Source organism: Schistocerca gregaria, chromosome 2 (assembly GCF_023897955.1).
Source record: "Schistocerca gregaria isolate iqSchGreg1 chromosome 2, iqSchGreg1.2, whole genome shotgun sequence".
Taxonomy (NCBI): Eukaryota; Metazoa; Arthropoda; class Insecta; order Orthoptera; family Acrididae; genus Schistocerca; species Schistocerca gregaria.
The window spans coordinates 467,889,996-467,916,563 of record NC_064921.1 but is presented as its reverse complement, the minus strand read 5'-3'; the positions used below and the strand labels follow the sequence as shown (position 1 = coordinate 467,916,563).

At 45.7% G+C, this 26,568-nt stretch overlaps 1 protein-coding gene across 1 annotated transcript in view; it reads left to right on the top strand.

Annotated features, from left to right (window-relative positions):
• Positions 1-1,264: 1,264 nt before the first annotated feature.
• Positions 1,265-26,568, top strand: part of LOC126326208 (von Willebrand factor C and EGF domain-containing protein-like) — a 147,147-nt gene continuing 121,843 nt past the window's right edge. The window contains exon 1 of the mRNA XM_049995593.1: positions 1,265-1,398. Within this exon, the coding sequence (XP_049851550.1) occupies positions 1,362-1,398 (37 nt within the window). The 5' untranslated portion in view covers positions 1,265-1,361. The remainder of the gene's footprint in view (positions 1,399-26,568) is intronic.

Genomic DNA, 26,568 nt, shown 5'->3' with positions numbered 1-26,568 from the left:
GGGTCATTGAAGTTTTCTTGAAAACAGAAGATATTGCACGCGTAGCTTGGCCAGCTCCTCCTCGCTCTCCCGGTTTGAATCCCATTGAGCCTGCCTTGGACGCACTGGGGAGACGACTTGCATCACTTCAGCGCCCATCAACCAAGACTGCGAGCAGCTCTCCGGAGAGAGTGGCCGTTATTACCTCAACATTTTCATGACATTCATAGCATGCCCCACCGTTGTCAGGCCTGTATTGATGCCAGTGGCCACACCCCATACTGAGCACATACTGTGTACAAATTCTTTAAGTAGGAAAAAACGGAGAACATTTTTGTCTACCATTATGCATGCTGCAGTTATCAGCTTTCTGTATTCCTTACATTGTTTTTGCTTTACTATCACCTATAAACACTGTTTAGTGGCAAAATAAACGAGACCTTGCAAAATTTCCGTTTGTTGCTTTAATTTTGGACACCAGTATATATTTAAATATCTTCAACATTTCTCGGCCCAGTCAGCAACTGTATAAATATTAATTTTAATTTTAATCGGGATTTCAGTCGGGATAACCCACCCTTCTTCAGAATAACAGTAACTACCGTTTGTCCATAGTGGGCATCGTCAAGCTAAAACTACAAATCCATAAATTATCGTCAGGCTGCAAAAACTTATTGCCGTGGCCCCACTTCACAATCGCGATGCGGCAGCCACATATAACGTCGTGAACATTGAGACGCGTGAAAAACTAGCTTTCGCTTAAAACGGGGTGCTAATTATCCAGAATATACTCATCCAGTGTTTGATAATCAGAGCACTTAGTGACTTCCAACAAACTTTAAACATAATTTCAAAAGTTTTCTAAGCTTTTTCTCGCTTACGCGATTAATGATGCCGCGTGTTGCACCTTTGGAGACTTAAATTAAGTGCTGACATGCGCTTTAATGTTTCATATCGTCTAAGCCGAAATTACCTTTGAAAGTTACGCATACTTGCATTCTTAAGGAAGAATGAATCGAAAACATAGCGTTCAACAATCGCGCAGTGGTTATTACTGTTCAGAAGTAGACTTTAAAATGCAAAGGTTGGCAATTGCTGAAGCAGTTACGCTGCTTTCCCGGGGCCTTCCGACTTCTGCCGATTACGGACGAAGGAATACAGAGCTAAAAAAAAAAAAAATCACGCGCCTAAAATATAAACAATGCACAGTTATGCAGTGAAAATGGCGGTGTGGCAGACATGGGGAAAATTAGCAGCTGCCATCCTTCCCTGTGCGCTCAAGCTCCGGATTGGGACAGGTACCGGCGTGGCAGTGGAGGGGCAGACATGACATCACGAGGCCGAAGGAGACAGCTCGGCGCAGTTATCGTTCGGCTCTCACCATGTGCGCACGTAGCGGTGCAGTGTGCGCATATGTCGGTGAGTACAGACGCTGTGCTCCAATCGTCATGCGAGGCATGACGTCGTGTCGTTTGCCTGTACGCCTTAAGTGTATTATATCAACTTTGGTACCGAAGTAGCTCGTAGTGCCTGGCAATTGTTGCAATTTGTTAGCCTGTCCTTTTCTGATAACACGGAACGCGATTCCGAATTCCCTCACGTCGAGTGTAAACGAATTTTATATGAAAGTCGCACCTTGAGCAGTTCCGTGAAGAAATCTAATTTCGCGGGACAGGCGCATTTAAATGAACTGAGCATCTGTATAATGCAAGCGTGTTGTAACCATCAAATGTCTTTTTTAATTCATTCTCAGTACAATTGTTTAACGGGCACGTCTTCGAAGTATTGTACTGAATAACGACAAATCCAGTGCTACTAGCCAGGAGCAGCCTAGCCCGTGCAGGGATATGAAACAGCAATAAAAGAAACAATTTCTTTTGTACTGCGAGCTGTAAACATTAAGCTACTTAGCGGCGTATGATAATAAGTTTTATAGTAAGCGTCAAACAAATGGCAATAACACTTTATAAAAGATGCAAGAGTTGTAAAATGAGTAGGAAAATAATTTATTGTTAAAAACAATCGGAGCATAAATTTTGAAAAGATGATCTTCTAGCAAGAGCGGACCCAGGAATTTTTAATGGTGAGGTTAATTCCCAACCTTGTTCTTTTATCTCAGCCAGTCGCTGGGAACGCCCTTATCTGCATGTTGCTTCTTCAGTTTCCGATCTAAATTTATTTTTCTGCATCTAGCATGAATGTTATCTATCAAAAACTGAAAGAGAGTACATTCATGAAGCGGAGAGAACAGAGGCAATAACACGTCAACAACTTCTTGTATGTGGATTTTCGCGAAATGATCTCTTTGAATCCTGTAACTATTCCAGCCCCTCTCACATGCAGAACCAGGTAGGCCTTATTCACTGTTGACATACCAAATAGTACGTACTTCAAACTGTTGAGCATTGCAATCACCTGCGATTCTGCTGCTTTGTAAGAGGTAGGACGCCAAAAATAGTGCTGGTGTCAGATTTAGCTAGATCCTCTATCGATGCTCCTCATTTAATCCTTGCAACTTTTGTGCTTTTTTCCGTACTTGCGTACTTCGTGAGCGTAAATCGATACCTTAACATTTATTCGTGTACCTTCTATTGTCGTAATAACATAAATTTGCGTTTTTAAACTTCTGCTTCTGCAAAATACAATGTGTTTATTTTTCTGCTCGCCCGGCCATACTTCAACACCTGTCATTTTCTGAGAGTCTATTAATTTTTGTAAAAATATTATGTAGGTTTCGTGGTTGTTTTGCTGTTTGACCTAAAAATCACAACTGCATTTTTAAATTTTTAATTATTCACTTGAAAGCTATTAATTGTGGAAGTAGATTTGTAAACAATTTCTTGTGATTACTTTGCAAATGAGTCTGTCAAACTAAAAAAAAGGCATAGAAACTAGCTGATGTGTAAATTCACTTTCACAACTAATGTAATTTTCACGCGAACAATCAAAAAATGAACGTGTTATCGTTTTTAGGCTTAAAGTAGAATAGCAGTCATGAAAATTGCACAGTACTTTTAGGAAAATAAATGGAAGTCTACAGAAGGTGACACATAGGCGTCGAAACGTGCTTGAGTAAATAGAAACAAATATACATTTTGTTTTACTGAAGGCCGAGTTTTGTAACACACATTTAATTCGAAAAACTGAAATTTTTAAAAGAATCAGCATTACCAGTGATCTAAAATATTGCAAAATAATCAACTGTAATTTGTTAGTCTTTTCCAACAATTTTTCCAGCTGCACACTGTGTAACTTCGATAGCTGCCTGGAATATACTTTTCGTGACGGCAAAACAAATTTTTTAGCCGGTTGTCTGAACAGATTAGTTGTATGATACTTTTACAAAGATAAGATGTGTGTATTCTGGAAGTGTTAGTTTCTATCAGAGAAACATTAAATGTAGGTGCAATAAACCAAATCGCAATATAATTACTCCAATTTCACCGTAGGCCAACTTACTAACTCTGTGATATTCGGTACTTTTTTTTAAGGTTGTCTTGCTGTCATCGTGAAATCAGTGATCACAAACCCATATGTTGTAAATATTGTGTTTACTGTGATAATTTCCGATGCTGGTCATCGAGGTGTCAGTACCGTACTTCATAAATTCTTTAAGTCATTTCCTTCCGTCATGTTCCCTAGCACCTTGTACTACCCAAGCGCACGAACAGCTTGTAGGCAGCTGAGCTGGCCATGGCGGTCTAGAGCAGAGGCTACTAACTGAACTGTCGACATTGACCACTGACCACTTGCCTCCAAACACTGAGTCGCCCAGGAATTCGCTGATGGAATATATATAAAAATAATTTTTTCATCGAGAGCAGTGAAAATCTTGCGATATAATTCATCTTTCGTTGTAATCGTATAATAATACGAACAGTTACCTCGGGCTCTTGCAGGAGGTTATAAAAAACTGCATAAATATCCGGTAAGACTTTGGTAAGATTTCAAAATAACGCAGATTGGTATCTTACTTTAAACATTCTGAAATATAAAACAGAGCAGAATTTCTTTCCAGCAAGCCAAAGTTTGACGTTAGGGCACAGGAAGAAGGCACTTTCATTATGCTAGTGCGAGAGCACTGTTTGCATGCCAACTTTGGTATTTTCAGTCAACACAGACTTCTAAAGATTTAACAATGAAGCATAATAAGGTCCAGTTGTGGTTCTGCCTTTTTCCAAGTAATCTATAAGGATTATTCCTTGGGAATCCCAAAAAAAAAAGTGGTCATCACTTTACCAGCCCACAAAATTCTGTGCCATCTTTGATGCGCTTTCACCAGCCTTGGTCCATTGGTTTGACTGCCGTTTTGGATATAGTGTGTAATGATGAATCCAAGTTTCATCAATAGTCACAAATCGGCGCAGAAAATTTTGCGGATTGCATTTAAACGCCGCGAAACCATTGCGTTGACATGTCGTGCCAGGTGCGCTTTTGTTCGACTTCATAGCCAATTCTCCGTGCACGATATTACGCACCAGCCCGCTTGAGATGTCTACAGTCTCAGCAGTCTAACGAATCTTCATTCGGCGATCTTGCATTACAGCATCATGGAGTTTTGTCAATGGTTTCCTTGTGGTACCTCAGTTGGACGGCCGGGACGCGCTGCGTTTTCGGTGCTTGTCCGATCTCGTTCAAATTCATTAGTCGAAAAGTAAATAGTCTTCAATGATGGTGCAGAGCCCGCGAGAACTTCATCCAGTTCTTTTGATTTGTATGGTAGTCTTTCCATTAAAATGAAAATGTTTAGTAACAGCACGAAGCGCGGTTTTTCCTTATTTTCAATTGCAAAAGACACGCTAATTTAGGTGGCTGTCAACAATGAGCCGTGCGCTGTACACTGTTGAAATTCTTTATACGATCCTTAGAATATTCAGGCTTACCAGCCGGAGGAGATTGTTTGACGTCCCTTCAACGAGATGATTACAGATGGAGCACAAGCTCGGATTCGGGAAGAATGGGGAAGAAAATCGGGCGTGCCCTTTCGAAGGAAACGCCCCGTTATTTTCCTGAAGGTTTTAGGAAAAGCACGGAAAATTCTAACCAAAATGACCGCACGTGGGTTTGAACAGTCATCCTCAAGAACGCGAGTCCCAGTGTGTTAACCACTGAGCCACACCTCTGTGCTTACCAACCATGAAGACACATGAAAAATGTTTGTCTTTCACGAAAATTTACCCAGACCACCCTCGTAATATCCTATGACTACAATAACACAATCCCAGTTGAAATTAGTCAACTCCTAACAAATACTTGGGTGTAACAATCAGTGTGGAGATGAATTTGAATGATCACATACGTTCAGTTGACTAGTGAGCAGTTAGCAGATAAGTTCATTAATAGGATGCTGGGAAAATGCAGTCAGTTTACAAAGGAGGTGCCTACAAAACACTCGTTTTATAAAAACGGATATGAAATTCAAATAATTTGAAAGCCCGCTTAAAAGCTCCATTCGAGTCATACTATGTCACTAGCTAGCTCGCCGCTCCTACTGTCATAAAGCTAATCTACAGTGATGTCTTGTTTTGGACTTTTTTTATTTCGGAAAATGACTTACAAATGGTATGTAGTACCACGCTGCAAGAATACCAGCATAAAACACTTGGAAAATTGTTTTTCAGTGTTTCAGAGAATGAGAAAGTGCGGCAAAATGATACAAAGTCGATGCCAAAGTTCTCTTACTTAATTGGAAAATGTTTTGCTCTCTGAAGTTAACATCAAATCACCTCCGAGATACGCTTTCTCACTGTTACAAAGGAGCGTAGCGTCAGTCGACGAACTTAACTAAATTATCTTTATACCCACTTCTTTGCACATTATTGGCAGCTCGATTGATAGAGCGATGAACTGTAGATCATTAAATAATGATATCCATAAGTCCCTGATTCGAATCTAGCCTGCAACAATATTTTAGCTTATTTATAAAACAAATCGACAGTACTTCCATATGAAAACCAAATCAGAATTGCAGAACTTCACAGCACCGATTGAAAACAGTGTTATTGTTTTCCTTGGCGTTTACATGCTATTACATTTGCAGTAGCTGTTCACTCTCATCTTTTTCCAAAAGATATTTTCTAGTTTGTGAACAGACTTTTTACTTCATTAGAAACAATGCCTTTATCTTCATACTGTCCAGCTAGAATCCTTATTGTTTAAGCTTTTGAAGTTTAATCTTACATAAGATGAAGTCAAGTCAACTTCAGATACTGACGTTAGTTTGCACTCAAATCAGCACAGCTCCTACGTTTCTTGCTTGCATGTTGCAGATGCTTTATATCGCTGCGCATACAAAACCTCATCGTCCTACACCTTATTTTATTGCGGGAGTGTGGTGATATCTTCAATACTAGCAATGCTTTCCAAAAAAGGTCATTGTTTGTAAACAAAGTAGATGCATTTATCCTCAGCTGCACATTTCCCAGACCAAGATTAATGTGCAGCTATATACAATACATCCCACCATCGAAACAACTGCTACAACTAGTTATTGCTAACGCTATATTCATATTCCGTGTAAAACTTTTACAAGTATATGACCCTTCAAAGGTTCCAACATGTGACCTCATTGTTTACAGCCGTATGCGCTATCCGTTGCGCCACCGAACGCCTGCTCAGTACACTGTCTCTGGTGTCTTCTATAGAGGAACCGGCTTACGTAGTATTAAGTGATTGATACAGGAATATTCTACAGCCTCTACATCCACAGGGACCACGAAGACAAAACAGACTAACTACAGCGTGCACAGAAGCATTTAAGCAGTCATTCTTTCCGCACGCCGAGCGCGAATGGAGTATATATAAACTCTGTGTGCTACGAGGTGCATTCAAGTTCTAAGTCCTCCGATTTTATTTTTTTTTTGAATTAACTACTCACCCGAAATCGATGAAACTGGCGTTACTTCTCGACGTAATCGCCCTGCAGACGTACACATTTTTCACAACGCTGACGCCATGATTCCATGGCAGCGGCGAAGGCTTCTTTAGAGTCTGTTTTGACCACTGGAAAATCGCTGAGGCAATAGCAGCACTGCTGGTGAATGTGCGGCCACGGAGAGTGTCTTTCATTGTTGCAAAAAGCCAAAAGTCACTAGGAGCCAGGTCAGGTGAGTAGGGAGCATGAGGAATCACTTCAAAGTTATCACGAAGAAACTGTTGAGTAACGTTAGCTAGATGTGCGGGTGCGTTGTCTTGGTGAAACAGCACACGCGCAGCCCTTCCCCGTCGTTTTTTTTTGCAGTGCAGGAAGGAATTTGTTCTTCAAAACATTTTCGTGGGATGCCCCTGTTACCGTAGTGCCCTTTGGAACGCAGTGGATAAGGATTACGCCCTCGCTGTCCCAGAACATGGACACCATTTTTTCAGCACTGGCGGTTACTCGAAATTTTTTTGGTGGCGGTGAATCTGTGTGCTTCCATTGAGCTGACTGGTGCTTTGTTTCTGGATTGAAAAATGGCATCCACGTCTCATCCATTGTCCCAACCGACGAAAAGAAAGTCCCATTCTTGCTGTCGTTACGCATCAACATTGCTTGGCAACATGCCACACGGGCAGCTATGTGTGCACAGAACCCACAGAAATGCCAACTCTGGAGGCGATCTGTGCAACAGTCATTCGGCGATCCCCTAAAACAGTTCTCTCCACTTTCTCGATCATGTCATCAGACCGGCTTGTGCGAGCCCGAGGTTGTTTCGGTTTGTTGTCACACGATGTTCTGCCTCCATTAAACTGTCGCACCCACGAACGCACTTTCGACTGTCGATGAATTTCAATTGGTTTCACACCACGCAAATTCAGAAAACGAATGATTGCACGCTGTTCAAGTAAGGGAAACGTCGCCATTTTAAGTATTTAAAACAGTTCTCATTCTCGCCGCTGGCGGTAAAATTCCATCTGCCGTACGGTGCTGCCATCTCTGGGACGTGTTGACAGTGAACGCGGCCTCATTTTAAAACAATGCGCATGTTTCTATCTCTTTCCAGTCCGGAGAAAAGAAATCGGAGGCCTTAGAACTTGAATGCACCTCGTATAGTCGGAAGTGTGCCAACTCTCATGGAGTTGAAAGCGTTTTGCAGAGTATGCCTGTAAATGAGGGAAAACTAGCTTTCTGATCCATTCGGTTACTGGACCAAAAAATTAGCATATGGTTTTTGAAAATGTTCAGTTTCCCGAAGCTGCAATGGAAATGAAACTTTCGCTATTCAGTTAGTGTTGTAAAAATGTATTAATAAATTATGTACAACTGTACCGCTGAGATACCAACCCATTGCTGTAGAGATGATTCTCGTTTTTAAGTTTCGTTGACTTCAGAGTAATGGGCTAGAATCAATACCAAGTGAATTTTGCACAACTGTTCGGAAGGCATATGTAGCTGAGATAATGTTAGTACGTAATGTCACATGTGTATTGGACCTATTCACTTTATATCGGGGTAGTGATGTGAAACATTGTTATCTTGTTATTATTTGATGAAGTTCCACACATCTTACGGCCTCCTTGGAGGCCCGTTTCCAGTGTCACAGAAAAAATATATCAAATACCAACTCGTTATACAGAGTAATTAGTTTCCAGTTGCGCTAGATGTGCCCTTCTTGTGGGTCCAGGGGTAAGAATAGGCCAGAGGTATTTCTGCCTGTCGTACGAGGCGACTACAAGGAGTTTTCACACGTTTCAGCCTTTGTGATGGTCCCTGTAGTGTTTGACTTCCATATTTCAAAATTTTTGCAGAGAGCGAGCCAATTGGGGAAGGACGTCTTACATGGTGCATCGTGTCCATCATGCATTGAGATCTTTAGCCCACTTTCTCATCGTCGCTTTTCAGTCCCGCTCATTCTTCATCTTTTGAGTGAGGACACCTTTTGGGTGCGTTTTCCACCATGCACTATGCAGTGTCGCTTTCTGTGTCGACAATGACCATGGACTTCTTCACACCTGATATTCAGCACAGTAGCCGGTCCATTGTGGTGCGACCACCTTGTACCCTGTTGGTTGTAGCTTCCTGACTACACAGGGATTGTTCTGCTGATGCCTGCGCCGTTACCTCCCCACCTATGCCAAGGGGTAGATGCCCATCTCCATGGGGCATCGGGAATCCCGTCAGTGGTCATTCTGCAGGTGGCTGCAGCAGGGTGGCGTCCATGGGGAGGGCCTCTGGTTGGAGTGGGTGGCATTAGGGCGGATGACATGCGATGGAGCGTAGTCCATCATCTCTTGCTGTTGTTTCACCACCAGCAGTCTCAAAGTGATCACAAGCTCAATTCAGTGCACTGAAGTACGACCTCAAATCGTTCCCCATGTTCCCCTCCCTGGCCACACCATTTGAGGAACGTCAGGCTAAGGGTGGCAGCAGTTCCTGTTCGCACTGGTACATTGTATGTTCGAGAGCTGATGGGGAATTTTTCATGACGACAAAGCCTAAGTTTTTTGTTGAGCATTTAGAGGATAAGTTCAGGGTGATGAAGGATTGATCCAAAATGAGATCAGGGTCAGTCTTGATCCAAACAGCATCCTCTGCCCAGTCACAGGCGTTACTCGCATGTGACATGCTGGGGGATTTTTCTGTAACCATCATGCCCCATAAGAGCTTCAGTAGGATCCAAGGTATCATATTTCACAGGGACCTTCTTTTGCAGTCGGATGATGAGCCAATTTAGAGCAGCGAGGTTTACATTTCGTCCAGCGTGTTCACCAAGGTTCAAAGGATAATCAGGTTGCCACTGGTGCCTTCATCTTGGCCTTAGCGGGTTATACATTACCCTAGAAGGGTAACATGATAATCTACCGCTGTGATGTAAAGCCCTATATTCCTCCCCTGATGTGGTGCTTTAATTGCTGGGAGTTTGGCAACATGTCTTCCCGCTGTACTTCCAGAATCACATGTCGAGATTGTGGACGCCCATCATATCCCAATACTCAAATGTGCCCTGCTTTCCCATCTATGTCAACTGCGGAGAGCACCATTCACCTTGCTCGCCAGACTGCAGTAATCTCCAGAAAGAAAGGAAAATTATGGAGTGCAAGACCCTGGACCGACTAACTTACACTGAGGCTAAGAGAGAATTTGAATGCCTGCATCCTGTGCATATGACAGCCTTACACTGCCGATACATCAGTTCTGGCACCATCATCTCTGCCAACCCCCGTAACCTCTGAGCTGGAAACTACGACTGCCCCCTTGATGGTAGGGGCATTTCCCACCCTGTTGCTCCCACACCACCTACTGTGACAGCAACAAGCCCCCAACCATCGGTGATGTCCATCCCCAGCTCTAAGCCAGAGAAGCATAAGTCTTCTTCGGCTCCTCTCGCTAGGAAGGGGACCCTTGGGTCACTCCCATTCCAGGTTTCTGCTAGTGGGAAAGATGACACCTGCCAGTGGCTGAAGAGCAGCTGGTTGTAGGGCTTCACACTCATCCTCAGCCCTGGAGATTGAGCCAGTGAAGCTCTCCCAGCCATGGAAACCCAAGGAGCAGCGAGAGAAGCCCAAAAATAAGCCCGCTAAGACCAATGAAATTGTGGTGGCACCCACACCACCGCTTCCTTAAGCTCTGCGTCTGAGGATGGGGTGCAGATTCTGGCATCCGTTGAGGACCTAGAACTCGCAAGACCCTCAGACACAGTGGAAATACCCTACTCAGGCAATAAGTCGGTGGCAGCAGGTGACTCTGAGGTGCAAACTGCCTCACTGAATGAATGTGCCATGGCTTCCCAGTCTCACGATGACAACATCCTCCAGTGGAATTGCGGCGGATTTTTCCACCACCTGGCAGAGCTACAGCAACTGTTAAGTTTTACATCTGCTATCTGCATTGATCTCCAGGAAACCTGGTTCCTGATAATGTGGAGCCCTGCACTCTGTGGCTATAAGTGGTATTACAGGAAATGTAGCGACTATAATAGTGTCAGGTGGAGTTTGCGTTTATGTAATAAACTTAGTCTGTAGTGAACCTGAGCCAAAATAAGGACGACACAGGAAATAACTGTCTGCACTGTATACCTCCAAATGGTGTAGTACCCCTGAATGTATATCTGCACTGATTGATCAACTCCCTAAATATTTCCTACTTTTGGGAGATTTCAATGCCCATAATCCGTTGTGGGATCGCACTGTGCTTACTGACAGAGGCAGATATGTCGAAACTTCACTATCTCAGTTCGACCTCTGCCTCTTAAATACTGGGACCACCACACATTTCAGTGTGGCTCATGGTAGTTACTTGGCCATTGATTTATCAATTTGCAGCTCAGGGCTTCTCCCATCTATCCACTGGAGAACACATGATGACCTGTGTGGTGGTGACCACTTCCCCATCTTCCTGCCACTGCCCTTCTGTCAGGCCCATGGACGCCTACCCAGATGGTCCTTAAACAAAGTGGGAAACTTTCACCTCTGCTGTCAACGTTGAGTCTCTCCCACACAGTAACATTGTTGTCATGGTTGAGCAGGTGACTACAACATTTGTTCTGCTGCAGAAAACGCGATTCTTCACTCCTCAGGGTGCCCCTAGCACAAGGTAGTCCATTGGTGGTCGCCGGAAGTCTCTGAAGCAATAAAGTAGCAGCGGTGAGCTCTACAGTGGCATAAGCGGCACCCTTTGCTAGAGAACCTCGTAGCCTTTAAACAGCTCCGTGCCCGCATTCGCTAGCTTAACAAACGACGGAAGCAGGAGTGTTGGCAGAAATAAGTGTCGACCATTGGGTGCCATAGGTCACCTTCCAAAATCTGGGGAAAGATCAAACTTGTTTTCAGGTACCAGACCCCCACAGGCGTTCCCAGTGTTAACATAAATGACGTGTTATCTACCGATGCAAACGCGGGGCTTTGCCGGGGCCTTTCCCTTTTTCAAACTGTGGCTATAAGGGAAAGTCCTCTTTCACTACACGGCACAGTGAATCCTATAACGCCCCATTTACAGAGTTGGAGCTCCTCAGTGCCCTTGCACATTGCTCTGACAGCTCCTGGGCCTGATCAGATCCACAGCCAAATGATTAAAAATCTCTCATCTGACTACAAGTGACATATTCGCATCATCTTCAACCGGATCTGGTGCAATGGCATCTTTCCATCACCATGGTGGGAGAGCACTATCATTCTGGTGCTGAAACCTGGTAAAAACCCACTTGATGTGGAAACCTATTGGCCTATAGGCCTCACCAACATTCTTCGTAAGCTGCTAGAATGTATGGTGTGTCAGCAGTGGGGTTGGGTCCTTAAGTCACGTGGCCTACTGGCTCCATGTCAAGGTGGCTTCCACCAGGGTTGCCTTACCACTGTTAACCTTGCGTCCCTCGAACCTGCCATCTGAACCGCCTTTTCCAGATGCTAACACCTGGTTGCCATCTTTTTTGATTTACGACTTAGCAACTTCATATTCTTGCCACATTGTATGATTGGGGTCTCCATAGGCCCACTCCCGGTTTTTATCCAAAACTTCCTGTCACTCCACACTTTCCATGTCCAGGTTTGTGCCTCCCATAGTTGCATCCATATCAAGGAGAACGGAGTCCCGCAGGGCTCTGTATTGAGTCTCTCCATTTTTAGTGTCCATTAATGGTCTAGCAGCAGCTGTCGGTCCCTCTGTCTCACCTTCTCTGTATGCAGACGACTTCTGCATTTCGTACTGCTGCTCCAGTACTGGTGTTGCTGAGCGTCATCTGCAGGGAGCCATCCACGAGTCTGTCATGGGCTGTAGCCAATGGTTTCCAGTTTTCTGCCATGAAGACATGTGTTGCATTTCTGTCGGCGTCGTACCATTCATCTGGAACCAGAACTTTACCTTAATGACGACCCACTCACTGTAATGGAGACGTCTATTCGTAGGTCTGGTTTTCGACACTCGTTTGACTTGGCTTTCTCATCGACGTCAGCTTAAATGGCAGTGTTGGCAGCACCTCAATGCCCTCTGCTGCCTGAGCAACACCAACTGGGATACAGATCGCTCTACACCGCTGCGACTCTACAGAGCTGTTGTTCAATCCCGCCTTGACTATGGGAGTGTGATTTATGGTTCAACGGCGTCCTTAGCATTCCATTTGCTCGACCCGTTTCACCATCGCGGAGTTTGACTAGTGACAGGAGCTTTAAGACAAAATGTTCAAATGGGTGTGAAATCTTATGCGACTTAACTGCTAAGGTCATCAGTCCCTAAGCTTACACCCTACTTAGCCTAAATTATCCTAAGGACACACACACACACACACACACACACACACACACACACACACACACACACACACACACACACCCTTGCCCGAGGGAGGACTCGAACCTCTGCCAGGACCAGCCGCACAGTCCATGACTGCAGCACCTTAGACCGCTCAGCTAATCCTGCTGGTGAGCTTTGACAAGTCTGGTGACAAGCGTACTGTTGGATCTCTCCATTTAAGATCAGATGTGCCCAGTGGCTCGATAGTTACATTGCACACATTCATAGCTCTCCTCAACATGCTTATTACTGTCTTCTTTCCGCAACCACGGCAGTTCATCTCCCACATAGGTGGGAGGAATCCTTCCCTTCACCACCTCTCCTCGAGCTCCATTCATGTACACCTCTGGTGTAACTGTAAGCCGAAGCTTTCCCTGGATATTTCACATGTCCTTAAGGACTCCGTTAAACCTCTGGCTCTCTGCTATCACTTCCTCACGATTCTTGAAGTGTTCCGAGGCTCTGAAGTGGTTTCCACCAGCGGCTCAATGGCTGATGGTAATGTTGACTTCGCCTTTGTTCACATAGGCGATATTGAACAACATTCCTTGCCTGATGGTTGCAGTGTATTTACTGCAGAGCTTGTGGTCTTCTCGTGCTCTTCAGTACATCTGTTCCTGTTCTGGTGAGCCGTTTTTCTCTTTCCTGATTCCATGAGCAGCTTACACGCTATCCTTGGCATTCTTTGGTAGCGATTATCCAGGAGTTCATCTCTGCCCTGGAATGTTCCAGTCGCTCAGTGGTGTTTGTGTGGACCCTAGGACACGTCGGAATACCAGGCAACGAACTTGCTGACATGCTGGCCAAGCAGGCTCTGCGGATCTCCTGGAGATTGGCATCTCTGAAACTGGCCTGCATTCTGTCTTAAACCACAAGGTTTTTGTATTTGGGAGAGGGAGTGGCAAAACAGTGTGCTCAACAAACTGCGTGTCATTAAGGATACTGTGAATGTGTGGAAGTCTTCCCTGCAGCCTTCTCCTATGGAGTCAGTTGTCCTTTGTCGACTCTGCATTGGCAATACGTGGGTCACACATAGTTACCTCCTCTGTCACGAGGACCGTCGTCCACCCTTTGCCGGGCTGCTCACTTTCCGCCGCTTTGCGGCGGACGTTTAACTTTTCCAGCACCATACCTTCGGTTTTGGGTGACAGTGCCTCAACAGCAGCTTTAGTTTTACGTTTTATTCGTGAGGGTTGGTTTTATCATTTGATCTGAGTTTTAGTGCATGTCATTTGTCCCTCTGTGTCCTCCACTCTATTGCTTTTAGGGTGGAGGTTATAATGTGTTGAAGAGTAGCTGGCTTCTCCTCTTTTATTCTCATCGTCAACCAACCATGGTAATCTTCTTTCTTGTTTTTAATCTCCTCTCCCTGTTTCTTGCGTTTGTTTGTGGTTTTCTTGTCCTGTTTTGTCCATTGTAATGTCTGTTGTCCTTCTGTCCTGGTTTTTCATTTCTCCTGTTATTGTGCCGTACGTCGTCTTTTTCTTCTTTCCCTCAGGTAATTGTTCTACTGGGAACCAGGGACTCGCAGTTTAGTCCCTTTCCCCCCTTTTAAACAAACAAACCAACCAACCTTATTGGACATGGCACGAAAAGTGTTATCTGTCTCAGAATCCCACGTGTTAAGTTGTGTTTGTTTGTCGGTTGACGTTTCGGAAAGATGGAAAGTACCTTTGCCATGGAAGATTAACTGCTTTTGTAGTCGTAATTTTGGTTCTGCATAGCAATGCAGAACTGCAGACAAACCAATTTATCGTATGCCATTTATGAGGCTTCACTTTTAATCGCTAATGTAGAATTTTCCACACTCTAGGCTGAAGGATATTCGATTCTGCACTAGCTCGACACGTGGACACTGTCTATTCTGACACGCCCGGTCACTCCAAACGTTTTGCATCCCACAAAAAACCATCTTCCTCAAATTTCATGTAACATTACGCTATGCTGTTGTAAACAGGTGGTGTCTTGTGAAACTTGCTATGAAAAGCTGATTGGCAATGAGGTAATTCTAGTGCACAAATACTTTCTTTACGTATTTAGCTGCCATTTTCAGCAGCTTTGCACGATGGCGCCACTGACGGTAGTTTTCCTAACTAACGTGCTGGCGCCATGTTCAGAAACAAACTTTACGAATTTGTCTTTATGTACTTTTCCATATGTTATGTTTATCCATTTTCCTATACCGTTATTTTAAAATGTTCATAGACTTTAGAAATGCCCAACATTTACTTATTCTGGATGTATTTAGGATAGTTTATCTTAGCTGCCTCGCCCTGTATCCTATGACCATAGTGTTGTTAAATGAACTACCCCGACATTTCTCGAAGTTATTTACTGTAAGTAGTCCATGGGAACAAAAACGTTCCTGGTCTGATCACGATATAAAACCTAACTTTGGGCACACGTAACCAGTATCCAACCCCCGCGCCTCTCTACCACTGTACACTGACGCACCATTATGTGGTGTATTACCTTCAGATAGCGTTGAATGTCTGTACAGTGTAAGTATAGTCTTGTGCTTTGAAGCATTCTGATATTGTTAAACGTCAAATACAGAATCATCAGGTTCACAAAACTCCCTGACTGCTGCCTATCACATGACATGCTGTTAGAAGCTTATTACAATCGCATCAGCCAAAGTCATTTGATTTTATGTTGATGTTAAAATTCAGGTATTGTAATTTTTATCATGTATGTGTTGATCTCCTTCTGAATTCTTTTTGTAATTAATTTACTAGATATTCACTTTATAGAAACGCTTCATTCTTCTGCCGAAGACTTCAAACGCTAGCGTATGTAAAATATCGCCCGGTCCATATTTTCAACGAAGTACCGGGTGATCAAAAAGTCAGTATAAATTTGAAAACTTAATAAACCACGGAATAATGTAGATAGAAGGGTAAAAATTGACACACATACGTGGAATGACATGGGGTTTATTGTAACAAAAAAAGTTCACAAAATGTCAGACAGATGGAACTGGACAGCAAAACGTCAGTGACTGCTACCGTGACAGGTGAGAGGTACGCCGATATGTTACAGAATCGCATCATCCCCAGCCTGGCTGATAAACACTTACTGGAACGTACGATGTTTATGCAGGATGGTGCTCCACCCCACATTGCTACACACGTGAAAGATCTCTCGTTCGCGTCGTTTGGTGGTGATCGTGTGGTCAGCCGCCACTTTCGTCATGCTTGGCCTCCAAGGTCCCCAGACCTCAGTGCGTGCTATTATTGGCTTTGGGGTTACCTGAAGTCTCAAGTGGATCGTGATCGACCGACATCTCTAGAGATGCTGAAAGACAACATCCGACGCCAATGCCTCGCCATAACTCTGGACATGGTTTACAGTGCTGTTCACAACATTATTCCTCGACTACAGCTATTTTTGAGGAATGATGGTGGACATATTGAGCATTTCCTGTAAAGAACATCATCTTTGCTTTGTCTTACTTTGTTATGCTAATTATTGCTATTCTGATCAGATGAAGTGCCGTCTGTCGAACATTTTTTAAACTTGTGTATTTTTTTTGGTTCTTAAAGAACCCCATGTCATTCCAAGCACGTGTGTCAATTTGTACCTCTCTATCTACATTATTCAGTGATTTATTCAGTTTTCAAATTTATACTGACTTTTTGATCACCTGGTATATTAACTAAATATGGAACTATATTGCTAAGAACGTGTTAGATAAATAACTCATTGAAAGATACTACAGAAATAAATAGCACATATAAGTACTTGGCCGGACAGATTTTTAACACTAGAGCAAAAGGCAAACAAAAGGTGAATGAAGCCAAAATGAACGTGAGGAGGAAGATGCGAGAAGCGTTCAATGAATTTGAGTAAAATTTTGCCAAATGATATGAGTAAATATCCCGATAAGTTCTGGTGTTACGTAAAGTGATAAAGCAGGTAGAAATTATCTGTTCAGGCCTCATTGAACATACTGGCACCAGAAAAGATGACAGGGATAAGGTCGAAATACTGAATTCGGTACCGGTAGTTGAGAACTGTTTGACAGCGGAAAAGATAACGCAGTTCCTCCTGTCAATCGGCGCAAGGATGTCGAAATGTCGCCGGATGAGGCACCTGTTGGGCCCTACAGAGATTGTCTGAAAGGTCTTTGTTTTCTTTTAGCAGTATTTGTCGTAGATTACTGGGGCTAAGTGGTATTTCTAGCGATTGGGAAAAAGCGCAGGTCATTCACGTTTTGAAGAAGGGCCGACAGAGGTGCTCATAATCTGAGCGAATCTGATGTAGAATTATGGAACATGTTTTATGCTCACGTGTTGTTAGGTTTCAGAGAAGGAACATCTTCTCTCTGAAAATCAACTTGGATTCCACTTATAGAGATGTCGTGAGACAGCTCGTTCTGTTCGTCCATGAAATCCAGTTCAGTGTATGGAAAGGCGCTCAAGTTGATGCTGTTTTCCTTGTTTTCCAGATGCGTTCGAAACATTTCCGAACTTTCGTTAAGTGAACAAAATACGAGCTTACCGAGCAGCAAATTCCCTCCCTCCATTCTCCAATGCAAAGTTCATGGTAGATCCAACAAGGAGGAATTACTGCTCTCTTGGAATTGCAGCTTCTGATTGCTTTCTGCCTCCAAGAAACAAAATTGTCCTCCGTCACTCCCCGTCAGAGGATGGCATTCTGTCTCGTGGGAGAATCGTGCTGCTCATCCAAGATGACGTCCATAGCCAAACCATCATTGAATATCCGGCTGCAAGCTGTTGCAGTCCATATTTTCCTCCTCTGTTTCCCCTTTTCTCTTTGTAAAGTCTACATACCTCTGTCATTTACTGTCACCAGGGCAGACTTACTCTATTAGTCAACTCACTCACCCCCTATTTGCCGCTTGGCGACTTTGATGGCCAACATCCGCTTTGAGGCACTTAAAGAACATGTCAGAGGTGCCCTCTTGGTTGACCTCAGTCTCACCTGTCTTAACACTGGAGCACCTATGTTCTTCAGACTCCATACACCCTATACCCATTCGGACCTCTTGTTTTGCACTGCCCAGCTAGCCACCGTCTAGAGTGGTCCACTCTCTCTGACATGTACTCGAACGACCATTTCCTGTGCACTACACATTTGATGACTCCTACCCCCACCTGCGTGGAAACCATATTGACAGCTTTCTAAGGTTGACTAGAGGCTTTACTCTTCCCTGGCGGCCTTCACCAAACAGCATTTCGCCAGTTTTAGTGACGAGGTAGACTATCTTACAAACATTATCCTTACTGCCGCAGACTGTTCCATTCCTCGCACTTCGTCTTTACTGCACCATGTCCCGGCCCCTAGGTGAACTGAGGTGTGCCGTGACGCAATTCGCGTGCGGAGACGTGCTGTCCGCATTTTTAACCATCCTCCTACGATGGCGAACTGTGTTCGTTATAAACAGTTGTGTACACAGTGTCGTCCCATTCTTCTGGATAGGAAAAAAGTTAAATGGATTTCATTTACTAGTTCTTTCATCATTTTCACTCCTTGTGTCGTGTGGGGCAACCACCGTCGACTCTCTGGAACCAAGGCCCATTTCCCAATTTACGGCTTGACCGTAGCAGACGATGTCATTGTGGACCCCATTGCTGTGTCGAACACTTAGGCAGCTATTCTGCGGAGATTTCTAGCTCTACCAACTATCACCCCGTCTTCCTCGCTCGCAAACAAGTGGCTGCAGCTCGGATGATACCCTTCTCCTCCCAGAATCGTGAATGTTACAATGCGGCCTTTACTATGACGGAGCTAATCATCCTCTCACTTCATCCCAATCTTCTGCTCCAGGGCTAGGCAATGTTAACGTTTAGATGTTGCAGCACCTTTCTCTTGCGGGCAAGCACCTTCTCCTTCATAGGTACAATCGCACTTGGTCAGACAACGTTTTCCATACGCTGGTGTCAAGCCACTGTCATACCCATGCCTAAGTCTGGTCAGGACAAAAACCCTACTTCTAACTAGTGCCCCATTTATCTCACAAGCTATGTTCTCAAGGTGACTGACTGTATGATTCATGACCGCCAGGTAAGATGGCACGAGTCTCGCAACCTTCTAACCTCTGTACGATGTGGATTTCCAGCGCGCTGTTCTGCCGTTGACCATCGTGTCCCTTACATGAAATGTATTCGCAGTAATGAATATGGACTACTATCAGCTGTGTAATGTAATGACAATGGTAATTTGTGCCAGACCGGGACTCGAACCCCGATTTCCAGCTTATCGCGAGCGGTTGCCTTACCATTTGCCTATCAGGACAATACCCATGACCAGACCCATATTCGCAATTGCGAATACATTAATCTATTTCATAACGGCTGTAGCCAGCACAGTGCCTTTTCCTTTGGACAAGCATACATATTCGAAGGAACTTCGCATCGTAATTCGAAATAACACACACTGCATTTTTGTGTATATCTCTTCAGTTTGTCATCCCATATCATGAACGGTTTTCTGCGGAAATAAGACTGCGGCCGTGGTTTTTGATTTAGAGAAAGTGTGAGATACCTGCTGGAGGACTGGTGTCCTCCACCCATACATGTGGGGTCTCGGAGGCCGCATTCCCCGCTTCCTCCAGGAATTTTTAAAAGACAGAGTTGTCAAGGTACACTTAGATTCGACCTTTTCAGATGCCTTTATCCAGGAAAAGGGTGCCTCAAGGCTCCATCCCGAGCATTGTTCTCTTTGCTATGGCCATTAACCCTATTATGGAATGTCTCCCGACAAACGTTTGAGTCTCCTTTTCATCAACAACTTTGCGATCTATTGCAGTTCTCCACGGACTTGACTCCTTGAGCGGCGCCTTCAGCGGTATCTCTATCGTCTCTACTCCTGGAGCATTGACTTGGGCTTTTATTTTTCCACTGACATAACCGTTTGTACGAATTTTTGCGTGCGCGACGGGTTTCTTTCATCATACTCACATCTTGGGCCTGCTGCTCTTTCGTTCGCTGAAACTACGAAGTTCTTGGGCCTCATACTCAATAGGAAACTTTCTTGGTCCTCTCACATGTTTTACCTGGCACCAGGCTATACCAGTGTCACACATGTCAAAAGCAGTACTTCCTGGGGAGCTGATTGGACCACCCTCCTCTATTTATAACGCTCCCTTATTAGTTCGAAACTAGATTATGGTTGTTCCGTTTATTCATCTGCATGTCCATCTATCTTACGTCGTCTTAACACAATCCACCATCGTGGAATACACTTGGCCATTGGCGCACTTTACACTAGCCTGGTTGTGAGTCTTTGCAGAAGACTCCAAACTGCTACTGTCATACCAGTGTGATGCCCTCCTCAGGGGTACACATGCCGTTTGCCGCCATGCCCGATGCCTCCCTTGACCACCAGTATGAGGCGTGCCCTTATGTTACCTCCCAGAGTTCGCTTTCAGCTACTGCTCCGACAGCTTAACTTCACGCCATCTGTCATGTTCCCAGTGGGTATGGACCCCCAGTGCCTTGGCTTTGTGCGGCAGCCCATATATATCTTGGACTTCATCCGCATCCCAAGGACACTACTCCAGCTTCGCCGGCCGCGGTGGCCGTGTGGTTCTGGCGCTGCAGTCCGGAACCGTGGGGGTGCTACGGTCGCAGGTTCGAATCCTGCCTCGGGCATGGGTGTGTATGTGATGTCCTTCGGTTAGGTTTACGTAGTTGTAAGTTCTAGGGGTCTTATGACCTAAGATGTTGAGTCCCATAGTGCTCAGAGCCATTTGAACCATTTTTGAACTACTCCAGCTTCGATCTGTTGCTGTAAGCTTCTCGACCTTCACAACTTAGCGGTAGCACCTTTGTGCACACCGATAGCTCCAAGACAGATGGTGTTAGGTATGCCTTCATAATTGGTAGCAATAAATTTTGGTAGCAGCTTCCATGATATTGCTCAATTTTTACAGCAGAATTCTTCGCACTCTATCAGACCACCCAACACATTGCCATGATTCAGTACTCTCCAGAGCCTCTGTGTGCTGTACACAGTCAATCCCTTAGTGCAATGGGTCCAAGAGAGCTTCCACCTGCTTGCTATTGAGGGAGCCACTATAATGATCATGAAGGTCTCTGGTCCCGTTTCTCTGCTGGGAAATGAGGCTGCTGACGCTGCTACCAAGGCTGCAGTCCTACCTCGGCCTGCTAGCTCTTTCATTACTTCGGATGATCTCCATGTTGCTGTCTGTCGGCAGGTGGTTTAGTTTTGGCATCACCACTGATCTACTCTTCATGGCAACAAGCTCTGGGAAATTAAACTGTTCCCAGGGGCGTGGCCTACCACCTCACAGCACTTTTGTCAAGAGGGCATTGTCTTTTTAGCTGTTACAATTTAAGTGGTGGTCCACCATCACTTCGTGCTCATCGTCATCAACCTTCGATGGTTTGCTAGTTCCTAGCCGAATGTCCGTTTCCAACCGCTTTCGTTCCAGTACGTGTTTGTCACGTCAGCTATTAACCGTTTTAGCGAGCGATGCGCGGTTTGTCGACCGCGTTTTATTTGTTTACGTTTCCTCCTCTTTTCGGCTTTTCTTTTTTGGTCCCCTTCAGGGCTTTGACCTCCATATCTAAATGTAAACTCTAGTGAGAGCCAGTAGGCAAAGAACTCCCCACCTAGCATCTTTGGCGTAGGTTCCTCTTCCCCTCCTCATCCTCTACCTCACAATTTTCCTCCATCCCCCCATCCCCATCAAGGCCTCCGTCGTATGTCACAAGCTTGATAGCCAGTTCATATGATGGGCCTGTTACGTATCCATCTAGCTAAGCCCCTCTGCCACCATAGGGACCCCCCCCCCCCCCAGGGGGTCCACAACTCTTTTTGTGGATACCTGCGTAGCGAGCACAGGACCCCGAGCTAATGTGGACCTCCTTTTTTTTCCGGGCTGCATACTTTCCTTTTCCGCATCCTTCCCCATCCCCCATCTTCCCTCCCCCCTGTCACCTCCGCCTCTTTCCTTCCCTTTCTCCCCCTCTGGGGGTATGTTTTTGTGCCTACGGCCGGAGACGGACGCTCGAAAATGTAACACGTTCTTTCTTTTTTTTCCTCCCTGTGCGTGTCTGAAAGCCGACCCACGCATACCGGTGACGGGGTAACGCGTAATTCCGCGCCCCGGGTAGACAGGTAAGACACGTATGAACCCCTGGTAGAGGCCAGGAGCAGGGAGGGGTGATTACCCGAGATGATACCTTCTGAAAGTGCCGATTGGTCCCTCTGACCGTTTCTCGGGAGGTGTGACTTGAGATGTGAACAATCACCTAAGGCGGGAGTGCCCTCAGAGAGGGCCCCCACAAGGGAGGAGCGCGCCATCGGAGATGCCGGTAACCATGGGGATACTTCAACAATTGTTTCCTCATCTTCTACTATGTCTGCTCACAACTGTAAGTTCAAGGAGTCTCAGCCACAGACAGTCCTTCCATCGTTGCCACAGTTCCTTGTTGTTTCTCGGTCTGACGAAGGTCACGACTTTTCCACGGTCAACCCTTTCATTATTCAGAAAGGTGTCGACGCAGATGCAGGTCCTGTAAAGTCTTGTTCCAGATTACGAAATGGCACCTTGTTGTTGGAAACAGTCAGTGCCCTCCAGGCACAAAAACTGCTGTGTACTTCACAGATACCTACCTTCCCTGTCCGGGTGGAAGTGCACCACACTTTAAATTCCTCATATGGGGTCGTTTATACACGCTCCCTCAACTGATTGTCCAACGAGGAAATTCAACACTACCTGTCTGACCAGGGCGTAACAGCTGTTCATAGTCATGAAATGGGTTGACATGAACGTTATTCCAACCCGCATTGTCTTCTTGACATTTGACAGAGTTCAACTCCCATCAAACATCAAAGTGGGCTATGAGATAATTTTCGTTCGCCCTTACATCCCAAACCCTACGTGTTGATATCGGTGTCAGCGGTTCAATCATACCAGCCAGTCCTGTTCCAATCCGGCCAAATGTTACATGTGGCAAGGATGCCCATGAGGGTGCTTGTCCACCTCCATACTCTCATTCCATCAACTGTATGGGTGACCACGCTGCTTCGTCTCGAGATTGCCCCATTTTTTTAAGGACGAAAAGCTCATTCAGGAAATCAGAGTGAAGGAAAAGGTGTCGACCTGTACTGCCCGAAAATCATTCGCCAGTCGAAAGCCCACTGTGCATCAGACAGGTAAATACAGCACTGTCCTTGCCTCTCCTCGACCAACAAAGGAGGCGGCCATGGAGACTTGTGATCCCATCTTACGTGCCACAGTCGTCAGATCGGCCAGCGCAAAGATGCCCGTTCAACCTCCCTACAATCGCCTGCCACGGCGTGTCTCATCTACAGCACCACCTGGTGGTAGCCGCCCTCGGCCGTCTTCTGTGTCGCCGAGGCGCACTGCTGGCGGCCGATCAACCGGCCGATCGCTGGTGGCAGGAGCTGCTCCTGAACAATCTATGGATCAGGATCTCCTGCCTTCGGCTGACTGCTGTTCCACGCTGTCAGTCGCCAGCTCTGAGCAGTCATTGAGTTGAGGGCACCCTTGGTCACATTCTTCCATTTTCTGTCCACCTTATGTCTGTTATCCATTGGCATATACGCGGCATTTGAGCCAAAGGATATGAATTGTCGATCCTCTCACAATCCTACTCGCCGGTCATCTTCCGTCTTCAGGAAACAAAGCTGCGTCCCCACTACCGCTTTGTTTCGCCCCTTTTTCAGTCAGTCCGATTTGATCTCCCCTCTGTTGAAGGCACTCCAGCACATGGACGACTCATGATACTTCTCCATGATACTCTCCATTATCACCGAATCCCCTTAAACACTTCCTTCCAAGCTGTCGCTGTCCGTCTTTCCCTTTCTGGATACACCTTCTCTCTTTGTACTGTATACATACCATTGGTCAGCTTCCACCCCCCTATTTGCTGGTTGGGGACTTCAATGCCCACCACCTGCTTTGGGGATCTCCACGTCCTTGTCCGTGTGGTTCACTATTGATAGACGTGTTCCACCAAGCGGATCTTGTTTGCCTCAACACAGGGTACCCTACATTTTTGTCTGCCTCCACGACAAATTTCTCTCATTTGGACCTTTATGTATGTACTGTTCCGCTAGCTCGGCGCTTCGAATGGTTCGCCCTTGCTGATACCCACACCAGTGACCACTTTCCATGTGTCCTTCGATTGCAGCCACACCTGCCATATACGCGCCCGCGACACTGGAAGTTTGCCCAAGCTGATTGGACACTTTTTTCGTCTCTAGCGACATTCGATGACCGTCACTTTCCTAGCGTCGACGACGAGGTCACTCATACTACAGACGTTATTCTTTCAGCTACAGAACGTTAAATACCTCGCACCTCCGAATTGCGCCGGCGGCCCCCAGTTCCTTGGTGGAACGAGGCATGCCGTGACGCAATATGTGAGCGGCGGCATGCTCTTCGCGTTTTCCGTCACCATCCTACATTGGCTAACTGTATCCGCTATAAACAGTTCCGTGCGCGATGACGTCGCGTCATCCGCGAAAGCAAGAAGGCAAGCTGGGACTTCTTTACTAGCTCATTTAACACCTTCACTCCCTCCTCGGAAGTTTGGAGTCGGATTCGACGGTTATCTGGCGCGCCTAGTTTCTCCCCAGTCTATTGGCTCACTGTCCCGCATGATACATTAGTGGACCTCGTCGCAATTTCGAACTCATTGGGTCAACTCTTTGCTGAGATTTCGAGCTCTTCTTGCCTTCTCTCAAAGTTGCGGAAGCTACAACACTGTTTTCTCCATGCGGGAACAACATACACTTCCTTCTTCTCGCTATTCCGCCCCACGACCGCATGGTATCCACATCTAAATGTTGCTGCATTTACAATACCATAGTCTGCGTTACCTCCTTCGCCTTTATAATCGAATTTGGACCGACAGTACTTTTCCCAGACGGTGGCGGGAAGCTATCGTCGTTCCTGTTCCGAAACCTGGAAAGGACAAACATCTCCCCTCTAGCTATTGCCCCATTTCTCTCACGAGTAGTGTATGTAAGGTTTTGGAGCGTATGCTAATTGCCATTTAGCTTGATGGCTGGATTCCCGCAGTGTTTAACACCTGCCCAATGCGGTTTCCGAAAGCATCGTTCTGCAGTTGACCATCTTGTTGCCCTCTCCACTTATATCATGAACAATTTTCTCCGGTAACGTCAAACGGTAGCAATATTTTTTGATCTGGAGAGAGCATACGATACCTGTTGGAGGACAGGCATCCTCGGCACACTGTTCTCTTGGGGCATTCGAGGTCGGCTGCTCCTTTTTCTCCCAAGAAACTGGGGTACCCCAGGGCTCTGTGCTAAGTGTTGTACTGTTTGCCATTGCCATAAATCCCATTATGAATTGTCTCCTTCCTGATGTCTCGGGCTCCCTCTTTGTGGACGATTTTGTGATCTACTACAGCTCTCAACGGACCAGCCTATTTGAACGACGTCTGCAAGGATGTCTCGATCGCCTCCACTCCTGGAGCATCGAAACCGGCTTCCGCTTTTCTCCCAGTAAGACCGTTTGTGTTAATTTTTGGCGTCGTACGGAGTTTCTTCCACCTTCCTTAGATCTAGGACCTGTCAACCCTCCGTTTTCGGACGTCGTTAAATTCTTGGGTCTTATGTTTGACAGGAAACTATGCTGGTCCTCCCACTTTTCCTATCTTTCGGCTCGCTGTCTGCGATCCCTCAACTCCCTCTGTGTTCTGAATGGTACCTCCTGGGGAGCGGACCGAGTGGTCCTTCGCCGCCTCTATCGCGCCTTAGTGCGATCGAAATTGGACTGTGGAAGCATAGTTTACACCTCTGCTCGGCCGTCTATTCTTCGTCGTCTCGACTCTGTCCACCACCGTGGATTACGTTTAGTGTCTGGAGCTTTTTACACCAGCCCTGTGGAAAACCTTTGTGCTGAGACTGCTGAACCCCCGCTGTCCAATCGGCGAACTGTCCTTCTGAGTCGTTATGCTAGCCATCTGTCTTCCATGCCTGCAAATCCGGCCCATGACATTTTTTTCGACGCCCCCTTGGATTTAGGGCATGCAGGCCGCCCTTCCTCTCTACTACAACCGAGAGTCCGCTTCCATCAACTGTTCCATTCTCTTTCCTTCCGTTTTCCTAAAACTTTCTTGACAACTTGGGGTACAGCACCATCATGGCTCCGTCCCCGGACCTGCCTGCTCCGTGACATTTGCTGCTCTATACGGACAAATGAAGGTTGCCACATTTATTTACACTGATTTCTCAAAAACATCGTTAGGTGTTATGAGTGCCTATATTGTTGGCGACACCCCAAATCAATTTCGGCTTCCCGACCAGTGTTCGGTTTATACTGCGGAGCTTTACGCTGTTCTCCAGGCTGTCCAATTCATCCGTCGCCATCAGCGGATACAGTATGTTACCTGTTC